Raw genomic sequence first — 19,114 nt, forward strand, 5'->3', positions numbered from 1 at the left:
GATCACAAACTGTACAAATCACCCGAAGACTTATTTCCTGCAGAGCAACTATGACTTCTCCAATAAGAATTTTGAGATGAGATGATTCAGTAGAATAGTAGGATATTGGCTGTTTCCAAGTAGAATCGTAGTCGTTGATATTCTTGAGGTCCCGAGGAGGTGCAGGAATCTTAGGGGAACCGATCCCCAAGAATAGTACAAGTAAATCGTAACAATCGTACAGGAACAAAACACTTTTACTACACTGACAGTAATATAAATCTTCGTCGTTAATTATTCAATAATATTTTCATATAATATTCAATTTTGGGACGCGTGGAAAAGTACACATCACGCCGTAACAACCATTTTGGAACTTCAAATTTAGGTTATGTTATGCCGAAACGAAAACATATTTCATCCTTTTCTAATATACAGCTATTTCAAACAATTAGTTCCATCTACTGCCCAACGGGGCGCCACCATCAACGTTTTAAACGGCCAATGAGAGTTGTCTGTCTTTCCTTCCTTTGTCTATGAGTTAGTTCAATGTTATTTTTAGACACCACGGTATACGATGAGCATAGACTGTCGTGAGTTAAGGGATGGGTTTTCTGTGCCTCTGACATCACAGTTGTTGACATTAATGACATAACGTATTTTTAGGTTAATTTTGTTTTCATTTACTCGAATTGTTTGTTTGGAAACAGTGGAAACTTCTCATTTACTAATAAATTTAGTGAGATGAGCGAACAAGCAAGCACACCAGAATCTAATGAGCCCTCAACGCCGGAAACTAATGGAAAAGGTTCAGAAAATGGAAATTCTCCAGAACAACCAAAGCCTCAATTAACAAATGTTGAAAAAATCAAACAGAGGAAACAAGTTTGGTTCTCAGCATCACTTAGTAGAAAACTACTTAAATTGGCAGTATATTCTAAATGTCAGATTAACGAATGCCAATGTACAGGCTGGAAAAAAGTCCAAGAGCAACAAGCGTTCACATTCAACGATATTTGTAAATGCGACCATACTATAGGTAAATTCGATATTCAAATAGGTTTTAATATACAGACATTATTCTAATTCATCATATTATCTTCCAGAAAATCATGTTTCTCATTTGAGATCCAAACCAGAGCAAGAGGTTAATCGTATTCTTAGTATGGCAATTGATTTTGATAATATTTATTCAGCAATGAATAGAGAAGAAAATGCTGAAACTAAAAAAGTATATGGTTGTTTATTCAGGGTAAGTTATGTCATGCTTAAATATGATTCAAGAGTTGATTTCATTTGTATTTTGAATTGATTTCATATTGTTGTACCATTGTGTTACAGCTGCTTAGAAAATGTATACTGACTTTAGAAAGTCCAACCATTGATGGTCCACTTGGACATCCTCCATTTGAGAGGGCCACTATCCACAAAGCTATAACTAATATGTTAGTTTATAAGTTCTCACATTTAGCACAACAAGAGTGGAAAACAATGTGTGAATTAGCAAGAATATTAATTCAGTATTTAAACAATTGGGAGTTTCCAGCCCCTGCTCCGAATCACATTGTAAGACAGGAAGAAATGACCATATACAGGGTGGAATACAGAAGGTTAGTTGGGAATTCGTTAGAAAAATCAAAATTTCAACTTGGGAGATATTTATTCCTTAAAGCTAATTAATTATGATAATTTTTGAGGTGGCTTGTGTTCTGTCATATACCGATGTTCTGTGATTCCCTCAAGCACACAGATACAACTATGGCCTTCGGGAAAACTCTGCTTCGCACAGTTTTTAAGCATATCAAGAAACAAATAATGGATCAGTTTCATAGGGCCAGAGATCAAATGACCCAAGAGAGAAGGGTCATGCTTTTAACACATTTTCCTCCATTTCTCAATGTATTAGACAAGGAACTTTTTGCTCCTAGCTCTCCAATTTTCGATCCAGACTTCAAACATATTCCAACACTTCATCTCCAGAGTTTACTAGAATCTTGCAGGAAACGTAAGTTGAGCGTACGTAGAATTGTATGCGTATAGCTACTCATTACATTGAATCACTCAGCAGCTCAAGAAGTTCATCCTCCTCCGTGTACTTCGTCTGTTAAACGTCCCAGTGATACCCCAGTTAGGGAAACTAAAAGAAGAAGAGATGAACACTTTGAGGACATACCGGAAGAAACAGTTGCCCAAATAATCAGAACCATTGATGATCCTAATTACATGACTGGACCAGATGTAAGATTTTGATTTTCATTTTTATAATTCTCCATAAAAGTTCAAATTAGTTTTAACAAAGATATTGAATAGGTTGAATGACAATCAAAAATGCTATAACTTTGTTCACAGTTCCTTTTAGAGTGCTGAAGAATTCAAGTTCTTAGGCAATGTTTTAAATATTTCCAAACTCATATAAAATGATTTTGCGTCCAAGATGTCTGCGGAATAGTAAGAAGTTAAACAGTAAAAGTTGAGAAAATCAGTTCGGCCAATCTGGATTATCCCGGACAAACGGCCAAAATTTGGAGTTGGATTGGTTTAGATAACGCCCTGACTCTGGTCTGTGGCCTTCGCGGTTCGATCAGGCTTGAGCCTACGGTCCCAGCAAACAAAAATAAATTTTTTCCATCCCGACCTCGAAAAAAAGGTTTCTGTAGCTCTCTCCGCGGCTGAGAAATCTTATTTATCCCGTTCACTTCAAAAATTTTGGCCCCCAAAACGGACTAGCCGTTTTGGAGGAGTTCGTACACTAACACTGTGACATGGGAGTTAAATATATTAGATTTGTGCATGATTCACAATCTACAGCACCTGTGACTTTGTCGATTTTCATTGAGAATCCTCATTTTGTAGCTGGTATTTTCTGAGGATGCTCCAGCCACAGATGAAGTTCCAAAGAGTGAAGAAAAGAAGAAAATCATCGAATTGAAGGTTGTTGGAAATAGCCTCACTGAGCCTGTTCCAAAACAAACGATGATATGGCTGATTGGTCTGCAAAATGTGTTTTCCCATCAACTTCCTAGAATGCCCATTGAATACATTTCCCAGCTGTTGTTTGATCCGTATGTATAAAAAGAAATTCTGCCGTTAACAATATTCATTTGAAAACTATGTACTTCAGGAAGCATCGGACTTTAGCGCTGATCAAAGAGAATCACTTAATTGGTGGAATCTGCTTCAGGATGTTTGAAACACAAGGTTTCACGGAAATAGTTTTTTGTGCAGTCACAAACAGAGAGCAGATCAAGGGCTATGGTACTCACCTTATGAACCACTTGAAAGACTACCACATAAGAAAAGGAGTTCTTCATTTTCTCACTTTCGCCGATCAGAATGCCATAGGTAAACAAATTTACATGTGACTGCGGAAACAACCCTTCTGTTTTTTTAATATTTCCTATAACCAATCAACAGAAAGAAAACATTCATTTCTATTGATTTTATCTACCAGAAACAGTGCATAACTGAAATTTCAGGTTATTTTGAGAGGCAAGGTTTTTCGAAGGACATCAAGCTCAGCAGGTCGTTTTATCAGGGTTATATCAAAGATTACGAAGGTGCCACCTTGATGCATTGTGAGCTGAATCCAAAGATTATTTATACAGAATTTACTGCTACCGTGAGGAAGCAGAAGAAGATTGTGAAACAATTGATTTATCAACAGCAAAGGACGGTTTCGAAAGTGCACAGGGGACTCACATTCTTCAAAGAAGGTGTTACCACTCTTCCCATTGAGTCCATACCAGGAATAGAAGAAACTGGATGGAGACCAGCAGCTAGGGCAACAAGACTTGTGCAGCAACTTGAAGAATCTCAGGACATTGATGTACTTGCTGGGATGCTGAAAATTGTGTTAAACTCTGTATGTTTTCAATCATGTACAGAGTGCAGTCAATTTAGTAATCTTTATATTTTCCAGGTGAAGAATCATGAAGATGCTTGGCCCTTCAAGCAGCCAGTAGACAGAAATACTGTCCTAGATTATTATGACCTTATTAAGTATCCAATGGGTAAGTTTTTATCGCTAGTATGAAAAAATATGATGCCAATAATGAAAAATTTCAGATCTCAAGACAATGGCTGAACGTTTGAAATCTAGATATTACGTATCCAGGAGGCTTTTCATTGCTGATATGATGAGAATTTTCACGAATTGCAAAATTTATAATGCACCTGATACAGAATACTATCAGTGCGCTGTTAATTTACAGCAATACTTCCAGACTAAAATGAAAGAAATAGGTTTATGGGACAAATAGCAAATTTTTCAATGTTTTCTAATTTATTTTGTAAATAGATTCAAATTGTATTTCCTGCGGAAACTCATTGTAAAATAGTCTTTTCTGTAAATATAGAATAATGAAAACTACTTTGCTATTTCACTCACTTATTGTTAGGGTACAAAAAAACAGCGCAACAAGAGAAAACCAATATAATATCATAATCTAAATAAGAAACAACTTTATACAATGCTCACAACTAACTAATCAATAAACAAGTATAAATGTTGTAATAAAAAATGACTAGTCAAGTTCATACTATATGTTAATCGAAAAATTGTTAAATAAACTATACTATACAATTCCAACAAATAAGCTGCACCACATTTTTTGATAATGACGTTACTCAAAATTCGTATTCGAGAAAATTCTTAATACATACAACAATATAAGCTCAAATGGTAATCAGCCTCTAAATATATCATCCAAACATTAACTAATAGTAATTAGTGATGTAAATACAAAAATTTCCATTTGTGTGATTGCACTCGATATCGAGCTCATACATTACGAAGTATTAGACAAAATTTCTGCCTATTTAGCGTGAAGTTGAGTTTGTTCTCCACTACTCTATGCAAAAATATAGTAGGTAGCCTTCAATTACAAAGCTGAATGCATCGTTCCAATAAATAAGCATCCTCTGATAGAAACATTTCTGAATTACTTATTCACAAAAAAAATTTCTTGGAAATCCTGAAAGTATAATTATGCTCATAATATCAATCAGGGATTGCTTGTGAAATTATTTTTCTTACAAAAATTCATTCATAAATTTCAATTCATAAAATATGTTCTTTCATTGCAAATATATTATGAAATGAAAAATACAAAATGTGTAATATGAGCACCAGGTTCGTTATTTCATAAGCTCATATTTCCGTAGTTTGGAATTTCCAATGGAAAGGAAATACAGCTGACAATATTTGTGACTTCTTATTTCCGTTTAGAAGTCAAGATATTTACTTATGCCCTTTGCAGTTTGCACCGACTAATTTAAGGCAGGCTTAACGTTAAGGATTCCATATAAATCAATGAAATATGTATAACTCAACGTTAAGCCTGCTTTAAATAAATCGGTGCAACTGGGCATTAATAATCTGAAAACTCTGCTAAGAGTGCACTTTGAATTCCAAGGAATAAATTAAAGAAAAAAATATGTTTTGGTATAAAATGATGTTCAAGTTATTCTGATTCACATAATTAATAAATAAATGGAATATACACTGATCGCCAAAAACAAAACCGGCCTCCAGATATTTGGCACATTTCAAAAAGTGGTGTTTCTTATTGAACCGCTCCGTTGCTTTTGATGAATTTTTTAAATCTTAGTTCAGTTTGTCTGTAACAATTATATTGTTGAAATTTTGATTCAAATTTTCGATCAAGAATATACAGTGATGACGCAGTGAAAATCCAAAAGGTGCATTTGGTTCTTATTATGACACTTGTTGACATCCCCTATTGTAGTTGCTGCATTCTACAGGACGTTGAAATTTTCGGTTAAGAATATCTGCTTCTTTTAACACCCTCCTATATCCCGAGTGTGATGTGTCAAAATTATTGCGGTGGCAGGATTTTTTGGCGGTCAGTGTATACTAAACATTCTGCATAATTCATCACATAAAATAAAAAATAATTCTTGCTTACCTTGTGACCGAATAAAATATTTGCAGAGATATTATTTAGGTAAATATTTTCACCAATATACAAACGATTAAATATTCACTGTAGCTATAAAAGTATTAAATAAATTAATAGTGTGATACCTACAGTAGATTTAAAAAAAAATGGCGTTTCTCATAAACGTTATTCGAAAACTCAAAGAAATATTCTTTAAAAAGTGAAGTCCAGTCAAAAATAGAAAGACTTGAGATGAAATACTGACACCATGTTACTAAAGTAACACGATTTGTTGAGTTGTTTATTAAAAATACTCAATAGAATGCCCATTTCGGATTTGATTCGAACAGATCACATGAACAAAAGAAAAAAGCTCCAAAAAGTAAAATCTATTTTTGACAGGACCTTGAGTCACAACAAAAATTAGAATAAATAAAAACAGAAGAATATATAAATAAAAATCAACCTTCCATATCAAGGAAATTAGGCATACGATCCGCCATAGGTATCTTCGAATCCATTAACATCACCATGTCACGCACCTACAATATTCACTAGGTGATATTTTTCTCTTATATTCGAGCAACATGTAACCGCTATACAAAACAACGTTCTAGATACGAAAAACGATCCTAATTATTACTATTACGAGCTTGCGACTAGAAAAACACGATGCCTCGGTAGTTGTCCTAAATACTACACTCGTCACTGTCGTCCGATAGGTCGCAGGTGACGTCCCCTATGTCTAGATCCCCTTCGAGCTGTGTAAGATCGTCCTCATTACCATCATCGAACGAGCTGCAAGATTTGTCGATATTAAATTTGGTTGTTATTGGGAAGCATCAGGGTTACCGTTAGATTAAGCGATGAGTTATCAGGAGAATGAGAGCTTCAGAGCTGATTTATGAAATATTACTGCAGATGATTAGGTAGCGAATTGTCGCGTACAGGGTTGGATATGATGGGACCTCATATTTCAAAGAGTTATTGAGAAACTTTTGAAACAAACGGTATGAACTGCTTATTACTGTAGGTGGTAAATATTAAACAATGAGGTTTGAGTATTGACCATGCCCTGCTTAGAAAATGGCATTTCCGAATAAAGGGATATTCCTTAACGAAAACGAACATAAAATTATACACGATAATTTTTTCTCCATGTTTAAAAGACTATCTGCATTTTTCCGAATTATAGAGATGAGTTCACAAACTATACTTGGTGACACCAGAACAGAGCACCCAGCAATACTTGGTGACACCAGAACAGAGCATCCAGCAATACTTGGAATATTTTATTCATTGCCAAGTTTCATATTTTGTGTCATATTGTTAATAAGTAGGTCTTCTGTAGAAGAAGAGGGAACGAGGTAAGGGTAAGTCGAGGAATTATCACTGCATGAACTCTGAATGTTATTGTAAACACTGAACTTCACTTTTGCATCTATATTGCTATTTGTAACCTTTTGTGAAATCAGCTGTGGAAGAGGCTAACAGATATCCTGGAAACGATATCTGATTGTCAAATAATACGTTAAACTAGAGACTCAATTACATGATTTTTACAAGCATAAGTTTTCTAACCACCTCAAGCGTGTTTTGCTTCATCTCAGGTGGGTGCAGGTTATGATAGGAACGATGTTAGAACTTTGAGTACCTATACATATATCTTCAAGGGGAAATAATACCTCAAGAATCTCCATTCAAAAACGGCATTCACTAGTTATTCATTTAAGCTTTCAATTTCTTACGTGAAGCCTTGATTTTTTTTTTTTAAATTGAAGTTAATGGACGTCTTGATGTCACCCCGACTCTTTTTTTTCCAATTTAGTTGTTTTTTTATGAGAAAAAAAACTTGAACTTTAGTGTCAATGAAACTTGTTCTCACAATCATTTTTCGATGGTTTTTCGACATATTTCAATGACTACGTTCGGTACAGAGCGAGTAGAACTAGAGTTTTATCACAGATCAGCTAGGGCTAATGGAGCCTGTACAAATTGGCAATTTTTGAATGAACGAACTACAAAAATGTCAACCACAAAAATCATGGGAGAAATTTGAATTTTAATGCAATTTGTTCGAAAATGTATATGAATAGATAATTTTTAGTGTGGATTAAACGAAAATTCTACAGTTTCATGAATAGTTTGTTTATAAGTTGTTTTTTTAAGGTTTGTCTCGTTTCATAACCCTACTTCTACACAAACTCCTTTCGCGCCCCACGTTGGGAGCTGGGGCTCATAGAGTTGATCCCGAAAACTCTACTCCGTCTAGAACGAACGACAACTATTGACACTATTTGTTCTGAAACTGCGTGCCCGAACGACTCGGAACACAAAGTGCTGATAGAGTCTACTGGCCGAACGCACCTAATAAAAATAACGACGGGGTGACATCGGCGATTCAATTGTTTATATAATGCAAAAATTTTCATAGCGATATATGCCAAAATTACCCTGAAATTCAGGAATAACTGAAAATTATGCAATATACCTAATATTACCTCTCACGTGGTAATTTCTACTTTTCAACTGACTCAGTACGTAATTCAGGCTATTGCTCAAAGATGTGACACATTTTCGTATTTGGGGTAGCATCCGTAAAGCAACCAATCGTCTTGATCTCGAATCGTATGTACTACTTCCCCTTAAGCTCGATCCCTATTTATTCCCCTCTTGGTCTCAATCATCTTCACTGAAATGATTTCTGTGTTTTACTCGGAGAAATACAACAGTAATTTTTGTTACCTACTTAAGAAGCGCGTAATTTGTTGAATATCTCGGAAATGGTACTGCACATTTTACAAGACATTTATTTGCTTTTTTTTTGGTAGGTATAGAATCATAATTCTTTAAAAATGATATGGGTTTCTCATTTGGAATAAGGAAAGATGAAAATATTGTGCGTAACTTTTTACTTAATTCTGTATATCACCAGCCGTAAGAAATGAGCTAAGAATGAAAAGCGGAGTTTTTGTTATTTGCATTCATTGAAACACCAAGAAAAAATTTGGGGAATACATAATTTTATCGAAGCATGAACGAGGTGGTTCAAAAACATTCGGAAAAACGAATTTTTATTCCCTCAATTTTTCTAGTGACGTGAAAGGAGGTATGCTCAGTTAATGTCAAAGATCCACAGTTCTATCCAGAAAAGCGATGATATCACTCGTTATTGAACAGACCTAATTCAAACAATGTGATGAAGCACAATCAATGATTTCGATCGAATAATTAGCGTTAGAACGTCAGCAACAATCACTCTTATCTTACCCTGTCAAAGCCACACTCGTAATCCCTAAACACAATGCACCAATTAATTAAAAACATACAGTAATACCGATGACTTCATTACCAACATTATCACACCAGATGGATTAAATACTCCAGAACTAGTAAGGAACATTTCAGGTAACCAGCATATTAATACTTACAGACTATCCTGCTGGTCGTTTCCTCCTTCTTCCGCAACCAGCAACTCGTATTCTTCAGCTGCGTACCTGTCCCAATCGGACATCTGAAAAGAAAAACACTTTTCATTCACAGCGAAAGAAAAGAGGAACAATGGCATAATCTGAAAGAATTTTTGACCTTTAAAGCATATGTCGATTTTCGACGATCTACCAGTAGAATTCCTTGGAGGACGTGTTAGTGTAACTCATTGGCTGTCCTTTGAGTCATATTTATTGATAAACGAAAATCAACAGTTTACGAGATATTTGACTTCTTAAGATCTCTTAAAGATTTTTAACCTTACTTCATTTTTCGTCAATTTCTACGTTGATCAAATTTCATTATAATTTTGGATTATTTTCATCAGAAAAGAATATGATATGTATGAAAAAAGCAAAACTGAATAAAAACATAAATCTAGGAATTCGAAAATGAAGTGAATGAAAACCTACCTCTTCACCCTCGAAGTCGTGCTCCCTTTGCGAGGCAAACGGATCTCTCTGCTCGTGATCCAAGTATTTCTCTAAATTGAAGAAGGTATCAAAAAATATGGATGTCAATTTGCATCTCTTCAAATCACTTAAGGCAATTTTCCCTGGGCACTTGGGCTTGACCATGTCTAACATTTGACATAAACAGTCCTGAAAAAAAATAAGGTGTTAAAATACTTGATACACATACGCTTACAATGTTCGCCTGAAGCATATTTGTCAGCAGGTTACTCACTTTGAAAGGTAGAGTATCAATTCCTATGGACTCTGTCCGGTGTATCTGCTCTTCGTAGAAGTATTCCAGCTCGTACATCGACAAGAAGCCGTCGCCATCTAGATCCATACAACGGAACCAGTACTCGATGGCGGTAGGGTGATTCTTGTCTTCCTCGCTGAGGAGGAACCAAACGAACTCCGTATAGGACATCTTGTCGTCTTGGTGGGACTTTTTCTGGCCTCTGGTTACGCAACCGCTGAATATACGGTCTATAATTCTGGTCGACAGCGCTGCAAATCGAAAAGACATATCGTCTTATGCTTTCAACGCACTTCTATGGAAAAATTGATGTGCAGACGTTTAAAGATAGGTGATAAGGTGGAAATTCAGAGGCGAAGCGAAAAAAGATCTTCATACCGTGGTCATTGTGCCTGGTGAGGTCGTGTTTGTCGATGAAGAGGTCATGGTCTCGATCTAACTCCCAAAACTTGCAGTATATCACGTAGAAATGTTCGTAACTGAAGAATTGCGTTATCTGGTTGATGTCTTCCTCTTCCTCGAGCAACTGAATCACATCGAGAAGGTTGGAACGACGCAGTTCAGGTATGCTTATTTTGCCAGACCAGGACCTGGAAGAATTTTGTTGAGTACACGAAGACATATATATATTTTTCAGTTGATGTAAAATCTGGACCTAGGATGTAATAGACATGGTGGCAGGGTATAGTGGACAAGCACCAAAGAGTTTTGAAGTAGATGTTTTTGTATACACGTTGAACGTACCCTAACAATAATTAGCTATATGTGTATATATGTGTATAGGTGCTCCATTCAAGAATTATTGACATATCAGGAGGCTATGGATAACCGAATTCAAGTTGTTATATACAGGGTGAGCAAATATTTTAACAGTAGATTATTGAGGTAAAAAACACTTTTTTCTTTACCATTTTTTCCGAATCGGTTCGGTTTACAAGATAGAGGCTTTTGACCTAGTGTCTGGTATTTTTATCGTATGAAATACTCCTATTGAAGAAATTAGAAGATGTGGATGTAATTTTTCGTTCGTGGAAGATTCGTCACTATAAACTATACAGTGCGAGTCTTTGACTCGTACAAATATTTTAATAGTATATTCTTGAGGTCAAAAGAAACACTTTTTTCTTTACCATTTTTTCCGAATAGGTTCGGTTTAAAAGATACAGGCTGTTAACCTGGTGTCTGGTATTTTTATCGTATGAAATGCTCCTACTGAAGAAACTAGAAGATGTAGATGGAATTTTTCCTTCGTGGAAGATTCGTCACAGGGTGAGTCTTTGACTCGTACAAATATTTTAATAGTATATTCTTGAGGTCAAAAGAAACACTTTTTTCTTTCACCATTTTTCGTGAATCGGCTCGGTTTAAAAAATACAGCCTGTTGAAAAACCTCAAAAAAGGGTTTCTTTTAGTTTTATCTCACAAACGGTTTTATCGAAAGAAAGGAATTTCGGAATTTAGTTTTTCATCTATTTGATTAATCTTTTTCGAACAAAAGATATCACCCACGTCTTCCAGTTTTCTCATTATGACCATAACGTAGCATAACATAGCAAAAAGTCAAAGAACCCAACACTTAATAAGATGAACGTTATCTTATGAAAATTTGAGCGTTTTGTATTATAAAAGGATTCGTCATATTTTCTCGTATAATGGTCCGTTTTCAAGAATTCGATGTTGAAAAATAAAAATATCTGTGATATTCTGAAAATTGGGTACTTTGGCTGAATGCAACTCTGTTTAAAAGATCCACAGATGTGTAGTGTCATAGATTCAGCTTGTTATTCTGAAGGGAATTTTGTTTCTCTAGGGGTGGCATAGCCCATTATGAAAACTGAAAATGGCTATATCTTTTTATCAGGGCGGAATCGGAGAAAATGATGTAGGACAAAAATGTTTCTGTTGACCACAAGAATTTACTGTTAAAATAATTGTACGACTCAAAGACTCAATAATTTCGAAAATTATTCCATTCGATAAAATCGTTTGTGAAATATAACTGAAAATTTCATTGTTTATATGGGTTTAAGACAGCATGTATCTTTCCAACCGAGCTGAAATATAAAGTAAAGGGAAATATTGTTCCTATGACATCAGGAATCTATTATTGAATTATGAAATAGACTCAGGTTGTACATCATAGGGCAAAAATGTTTCTTCCTTGTAAGTGACTTTATGATGAAACACCTTGTTTCTGTTGATCCCAGTATAATAACCCTTTGTTTGCAACTCACCTGTTCACGCAGTAATAGATTCTGGCTATCACGGTATGCACATATCTAGAATGGAACTCGGTGGCCTCCTTCAGGAACGTAAGACCAGGATGGGTCTCGACGACGTCCTGAACCAAAGGAATGAAATCTTCGGGCGCCAAGTGGTTCCTCTTACCCCTGGTGAGGATGTAGACGAAACGAGAAGCGTTGTCGTGGCATGTGTTGCACATCCTGAAGTGGAAAAGAGAAGAGAATTATCGATTCGATTCTGTAATTCTGGATGGCGATGCACAGATGATTGACGTGGTTCGTTGCCATGAGAATGGTCTGATGGAACATTTCAGGTGAGTCCAATCAATAGGGGAAAAGTATTATCAGGCTTTTACGAGGACGTATTGATATCTAGTTAGCCTAGACCAGTTCCATGTAAAAAAAAATATTGCGTAACAATAGCAACGAACAATAACTCATTAGAAGTGTCAGTGTGAAGTTTGAGGTCAAAAAAGTGAACCTGAGTTACGCAATAAATCAAAAGAAAGATGTCCACCGAAATTGTGGTAATCGAAAAATTGGAGTATCGAGCCATCATCAAGTACCTGTATTTAAAAGGGTTAAGAGGTAAGCAGATTTACGAAGATAATATATGCTTAATACCCTTGTATTGGTGATCAATGTCCTTCGTATGAGACCGTGAAAAATTGGACTGCAAGCTTCAAAAGAGGCCTCTTTCCGTGTCAGTCCCCGAAAATATCGATGCAGTTCATGACATGATTTTATCAGACCATCGAATTGGGCTAAAACAGATATCTGAAGCACTGAATATTTCACACGAACGCGTTCATCATATAGTTCACATTCAGAAGAATTGCTGCAAAATGGATCCCCAAATGTTTGAATGATGATCAAAAGCGTGCAAGGGTAGAAGCATCGCGATCGATCTGCGCTCGATTTGAAAACGATGTAGACTTCTTAAACTAAATTGATACTATGGATGAGACTTGGGTACATTTCTACGATCCAAAAACGAAGCAACAATCGATGGAATAGCGACACTCAAAAATTAAAGAGAAAAGACGCGGAAAGCTATCTTAAGGTGTTTTGTTTTTGCAGGACAACGTCCCTGCACACAAATCTCATGTTGCCTTGCAGAAAATTCGTGATTTAGGGTTTGAATTACTAGAACACCCCCCTTATTCACCAGATTTGGCCCCATCCGAGTATCATCTCTTTCCTCAACTGAAAAAAAGTTTAAAAGGTCGTAAATTTTCTTCCAACGAGGAGGTAATAAAAGCTGTGGAGGAAAGACGCAAGTTTACTCTAGCTTTTTACAAGCGCGGATTTAAGATGGTTGGTATTAAAAATTTCAATGTATAAAAATGAAATTAACTCTCTTATACCCAATTCCGCCTTGAGACTGGTTGCATATAAGTGGATACAAAATTATTCCCTGTGAGCAGTTTAGTTCAACTGCCCATGTCCGCCTTCAGTATAGGTTCATTTTGTGAGAACAGGTGTTAATGTAAATCAGTAACTATTTGCGGAAAAAAGATGTAGATTATACATAAGCTAACTGGAAACTATACGGAAATAATTTTAAAAAAGAAAAAAAAATTGGGCATTAGAGGGTTAATTATTATTTCATCGAATTCCATAGCTTGCACTTCATCCCCATAAGAGATATCGTAATAGAAAACAAAACGTATGCTCCTAAAAATAAGCCATATAGTAACTACACCCCAACTTCCACCAAAACGCAATATTTCACAGTTTTTCATCATCTTTGTTTATCAAAACAGAATGTTTATTGAGACCTTCGAGCTGGATTGTAGATTGTAGTTTGTTAAAATTGGGCTGAATTTTCGCTTTCAGAATTAATACCTTCTATAAATCAGAATTGTTTGTGTTGATACGAAAACCAATAAAAAAATATCAGACACTCCTGTTATCTTCTTTTTCCCAGTCGTAAAAACGAACGAACGTTCTCTTGTCGAGACGAAATAACGACGGGAAAAAGCAATTGGCGACAAAGATGGACACTTGCCAAGTAAGGTTGAGAGTAATTTGATGTGGGTATTTTAACGCTTAGACAATATTTATGGACACCGCGGTTGTAGCGAAATCATTGTCCGTGAATGGAATGATGATGGGAAGAAGTAGACATTTCCATTTCGTTGTTATAATGTGTAATTCGAAAAATATAACATTTTTTACATGTGATAATGATATCCAATAACTAGATTGAGGCGGGTATGACCTTGACAAAATTCTTTGATCAGATCTAAAGCTGCGTTAACATTACCGAAATTTCCTCTCGAATATCACACGGGCAAAAATTATCGCTTCGAGTAAAATTTCGCACTGTCTAAAACAAAGCGTAATTCAGAGGGAAAACTCTAGCTTGTGGTGCGAGCCTCCATCAGTTTTTGTTTCGCAATTAAGAGGATATATTGAAAAATTCTTAGCCTTCTATAGAACCAAACAAAATTTCAATGTCAAAATATTTTATTACTCTCCTCTTAATTGGACACATTTATTACAGAGAACCTACAACGTCTCTAGACCTTTCAAAATAAAAATTTCTTCTTGCTCTGCAAACCAGACCTCCACAGCTTTTATAACCTTCTCGTTGGAAGAAAATTTACGACCTTTTAAACTTTTTTTCAGTTGAGGAAAGAGATGATACTCGGATGGAGCCAAATATGGTGAATAAGGGGGGTGTTCTAGTGCTCCAAACCCTAAATCACGAATTTTTTGCATGGCAACATGAAATTTGTGTGCAGGGGCGTTGTTATGCAAAAACCAAACACTTTTGGTCAGTAATGTCGAATAGTAATCTCCGGTTATTGTTCTACCCTTATCCAAAAAATCAATCATGATTACTCTATGGCAATCCCAAAAACTGAAGCAAGAACTTTTCCAGCAGATTTTTGGACGAAACTTCTTAGGTCTTGGAGAACCACAGTGTCGCCATTCCATCGATTGTTGCTTTGTTTCTGGATCGTAGAAATGTACGCAAGTCTCATCCATAGTAACAATTCGGTTTAAGAAGTCTACATCGTTTTCAAATCGAGCACAGATCGAACGCGACGTTTCTACCCTTGCACGCTTTTGGTCAACATTCAAATATTTGGGGATCCATTTTGCAGCAATTTTTCTCATGTCCAAATTGACGTGAACTATATTATGAACGCATTCGTATGAAATATTCAGTGCTTCAGATATCCGTTTTAGCCCAATTCGACGGTCTGATAAAATGATGGTAAATTTACCTCTTTTGAAGCTTGCAGTCCAATTTTTCACGGTCGCATACGAAGGCTATTAAGCATATCTTCGTAAATCTGCTTACGTCTTAACCCTTTTACTTACAGGTACTTGATGATGGTTACAATTTTTCAATTTTCACAATTTCGGTGGACATCTTCTTTCTTTTAATTCATTGCGTAACTGTGGTTTACTATTTTGACCTCAAACTTCACACTGACACTTCTGATGAGTCATTCTTCGTTGCTATGGTAACGCAATATTTTTTTACGCATGGAACTGGTCTAGGCTAACTGGATATCAATATTATCAGTACATCCTCGTAGCATGGAGACTTTGGACCACGTTCCGGCTCTCGCCCTGCTCGTGGTTGTACAATAAACCCAATTTCCGTAGGCGTAGAAATTCTTGCGCGAGGAAAACGGTATATAAAATGAGATAATAGAATAAAACGAATCCCAATAATATGGGGTCATCAAAAAAATCGTCAAGGCCAAACGTTTGCACCGAAGTCGATGAAATTCTGAGATTTATTACAAGAAGAGTTGCTCTTTCAGAGTATGTATCACTTTCAGCTCTACCATGATTTTTCTGGGAGATACGCGTGTCGAAAATTGACCTTCGAAAGAGTCCGCAAAGGATGGGGTCACTTGGTAAAGACAAAACGGTTGCATCGAAGTAGATCGACATTTCCAGATTTATTACAACAAGAGCTGCTCCTTCAAGAAAAAGCAGTCCCTCTTTTCATCCCTTTATTCACTTATATATCTCTTCAGTTCCATCCATATCGTTAAATTCACTGAACCCCTTCACAAAACCAGATTAATTTCCGTTCGCACTTCTCTTCCTGATGATACACCAAACGACGCTCCATTACCATCTAGTTCCGTCACCATTAGGTTCCAGTTCCAGTTGTTTGTTCGATATTATAACGTTTTAAATCCCGTGGAAAACGGTCCCAGACGGAGGCGTCGTCCCAAATGCCAAAGCAGGCGTCCTGCTCTATCACCTTCTCACAAAAATCGAGACACGCGATAAAGGGGTCCTTTTGTTGAAGTCGCGATCAATTGAAAGTTGGCGATAACGGCGTCGTAAGAATTTAATTTGACGACATGATAGGCATGAATCACGAAGGGGTTTCCGAGGTTTCCGTTCTAGCGACTATCGACTTGAAAACTTCATGAGACCGTAAGGGTATTGGGAAAATCAGTTGTGTCATTTGTGGAACGTTTTGGTTGGCTCATCCTGTAGATGTCAGACAAAAAAGTTTGATAACAAACATTCTATTATAATATCAGGAATGGCATTCGATATAACTCTATTAAATATGTATTGCTTTGTAAGATTTTATTCAAACCAAGCAGTAAATGTAGTGGGTCAGCCAAATATTGTCGAAGAGGTCTGGATGGAGCTGGCCACTGACTTTCAGAAGGCATTCGATGAAATCAATCTTACACTTTTGGTCTAGTTTTTCATGCTCTACAGTCCCTGGCCAGTTTATTAGACGCACTGAGGATTTTTTTTATATTTACTGGTATTGCTCGAGGAAAAAGCAGTATATTTGAATTTCATTTCCACAGAATGTTAGTTTCATCTACGACTCCCATTAAATTGTTCTATTTGGCATTTATTTTTGATGTTGTAGTATTAGTACTTAAGTTTGAATCAGTACTATGTCTTCCAGTGGACGTCTTGCATTCTGCAGGTTCGGACGTTATTTCGATAATCCACATATGAAATCATTATCTTCGAATGCAGCAAACCCGACAATTCTGCATTGATAGTATGAAGCTCTCATAGCTACATAGGGTGGCTCAGCAAAATATAAGAATTTCATGTTTAATCATCAATAAATCAATATTTTTTATTGAATATGATATATTATATGTGAAAACCATTTACAGATGAAGTATATGTAACATATACATTCAATTTAATAATTCAATATTGAGATTTTGCATCGAATCAATGCGTCTAATAATATTGCCAGGGACTGTATGTAATGAATCGTCAGCAGTTTGTTTTCCTGAGGTTCTGCAATTTATATTTCTACATTCGGGTGTACCCCAAGGATAAAACCTTGGTCCTTTGCTTTTCATTCTGTTCATATTTGAAGTGGCCGAACTCCATGCCAGGACAGGTGTCGCTTGTCTTAGATTCCTTCATGGACTCCTCAATGGCTATATTGAATATTTTTTCAATCCTTTGTTGTACAGGGGATGAATGTGAGACTGCCAATAACTTCGGTTTTAGCCGAAGAATTTTGGAATATCAGAGGGCATTAAAGAATTTTTTTTATGCTGGGCTAGGTAAACACCTCGGGATGTTTATGCCACAATGCGTTCCTTTGGAAATATGGACATTCTATAGAATCAAGTTACTCACTAGACGTTTATTATATTATTCTATAGAATCACCTTCTAGCTTGAACTTCGACGTTTATTTGCCGGTGTTGGATTTTTCTCTAGCGTTGTGAAGCACAATCCTTGGTAGGTGGAGCAGTTTTTTCAAGCTCTTCTTGTTGTACATGTACAGTAAAAGTGAATAAAAAAAGCTGAAAATTTCCGTTCTAACTGAGAACTTAAAAATAGTGAAGATGTTAATAAGTTTTTCCTTGCGTTGCTCTTGAAATTCAACCATCTATAGAACAATAGCAGACACAGTGGGATATGATCAAAAAATAAGGCTTTGTACCAAGTAATGTTAAAATTATAGCTAGTAAAACTTCATTTTCTGCTTATTTCTTATCAAATCCAATGCAATAATTAAAATTAAAAGGGAGTTACATTGAATGCTATTCCCCGGATGAAATGCTTGTTACGAAACTTTTCGATCTGACATTTTTTAGTTGTGCCACTTCATTTGCCACTTAGATTATTTTCTTTTTGCTTCCTCCTCAGTGCCCAGTATAATATGTGAATCAAGGTTGAAAATGATGATTACAATACAAAATAAACCGCAGATTTGAAAAAGTAGGTCAAAGTATGAATATTTCGAATTAAATCAGCACTTCGTTTCGAATATTATAATATGCGAAAGAATATATAATTATTTCAAAGAAATAACTTGATTTCCTGTGTAATGAAATATGAAATTGATTGCACTAATATTAAAGGTCTATTTTGAAATAGGAAGATTTTCATCATTTGTTGCGAAGGTAAGGAGTTCCGTCTGCTTGTTTGTTTAAACGCGTAGGAGATTCTAGTATGTTTACCATGCTCAGATCAACATACACTAACATCTTCTGCATCTATTATGCAATCAGTAATAATCAGTGCTCAATGGCGTGATTTGCAAAAAGAAGCGTAACTTTTAAAGCGCATCTATTTATAGCGTAATTCAAATTTAATAAGAGCCAAAAGATAACATTGGATAAGTATGAAAATAAATTGAAGAGTACATTTAAGAATGGATAGAATGGAACGGAAGGTATTAACTACCGAAAATCACCTATACAAATCTTTCAAAATGACAAAGTCGATAAAATGTAAAATGATGATCGAAATAGATTCTTAAAAGACCCTACAATCTACATCATTTGTCATCTAAATTATCGAAAAGCAA

General features: G+C 35.8%; 2 protein-coding genes across 4 annotated transcripts in view; one reads left to right on the forward strand and one right to left on the reverse strand.

Moving 5' to 3' along the window:
* The first annotated feature begins 617 nt into the window (after positions 1-617).
* Positions 618-4,348, forward strand: LOC123310681 (histone acetyltransferase KAT2A). 2 transcript variants are annotated; one of them, XM_044894274.1, is made up of 10 exons: positions 618-1,018; positions 1,086-1,231; positions 1,321-1,589; positions 1,677-1,984; positions 2,045-2,217; positions 2,833-3,041; positions 3,101-3,321; positions 3,456-3,841; positions 3,899-3,989; positions 4,045-4,348. In XM_044894274.1, exons 1-10 carry the CDS (start codon positions 724-726, stop codon positions 4,236-4,238), a joined length of 2,292 nt encoding a protein of 763 aa, XP_044750209.1. In that variant the 5' UTR covers positions 618-723; the 3' UTR covers positions 4,239-4,348. The 2 variants fall into 2 exon arrangements, with proteins under 2 accessions (XP_044750209.1, XP_044750210.1); XM_044894275.1 differs by having other exon boundaries at positions 2,048-2,217.
* Positions 4,349-4,397: 49 nt separating this feature from the next.
* The window catches only part of LOC123310680 (serine/threonine-protein phosphatase 2A regulatory subunit B'' subunit beta), a 73,541-nt gene continuing 58,824 nt past the window's right edge, over positions 4,398-19,114 (reverse strand). Inside the window, exons 6-12 of one of the 2 annotated variants that reach the window (XM_044894273.1) lie at positions 12,311-12,520; positions 10,455-10,666; positions 10,056-10,327; positions 9,782-9,970; positions 9,311-9,393; positions 9,150-9,174; positions 4,398-6,677 (exon numbers count right to left, since the gene is read on the reverse strand). In XM_044894273.1, the coding sequence (XP_044750208.1) occupies positions 6,666-6,677; positions 9,150-9,174; positions 9,311-9,393; positions 9,782-9,970; positions 10,056-10,327; positions 10,455-10,666; positions 12,311-12,520 (1,003 nt within the window). In that variant the 3' untranslated portion in view covers positions 4,398-6,665. The remainder of the gene's footprint in view (positions 6,678-9,149; positions 9,175-9,310; positions 9,394-9,781; positions 9,971-10,055; positions 10,328-10,454; positions 10,667-12,310; positions 12,521-19,114) is intronic. The other variant, XM_044894272.1, reaches the window with a different exon arrangement.

Source organism: Coccinella septempunctata, chromosome 4, assembly GCF_907165205.1.
Source record: "Coccinella septempunctata chromosome 4, icCocSept1.1, whole genome shotgun sequence".
NCBI classification, from domain to species: domain Eukaryota; kingdom Metazoa; phylum Arthropoda; class Insecta; order Coleoptera; family Coccinellidae; genus Coccinella; species Coccinella septempunctata.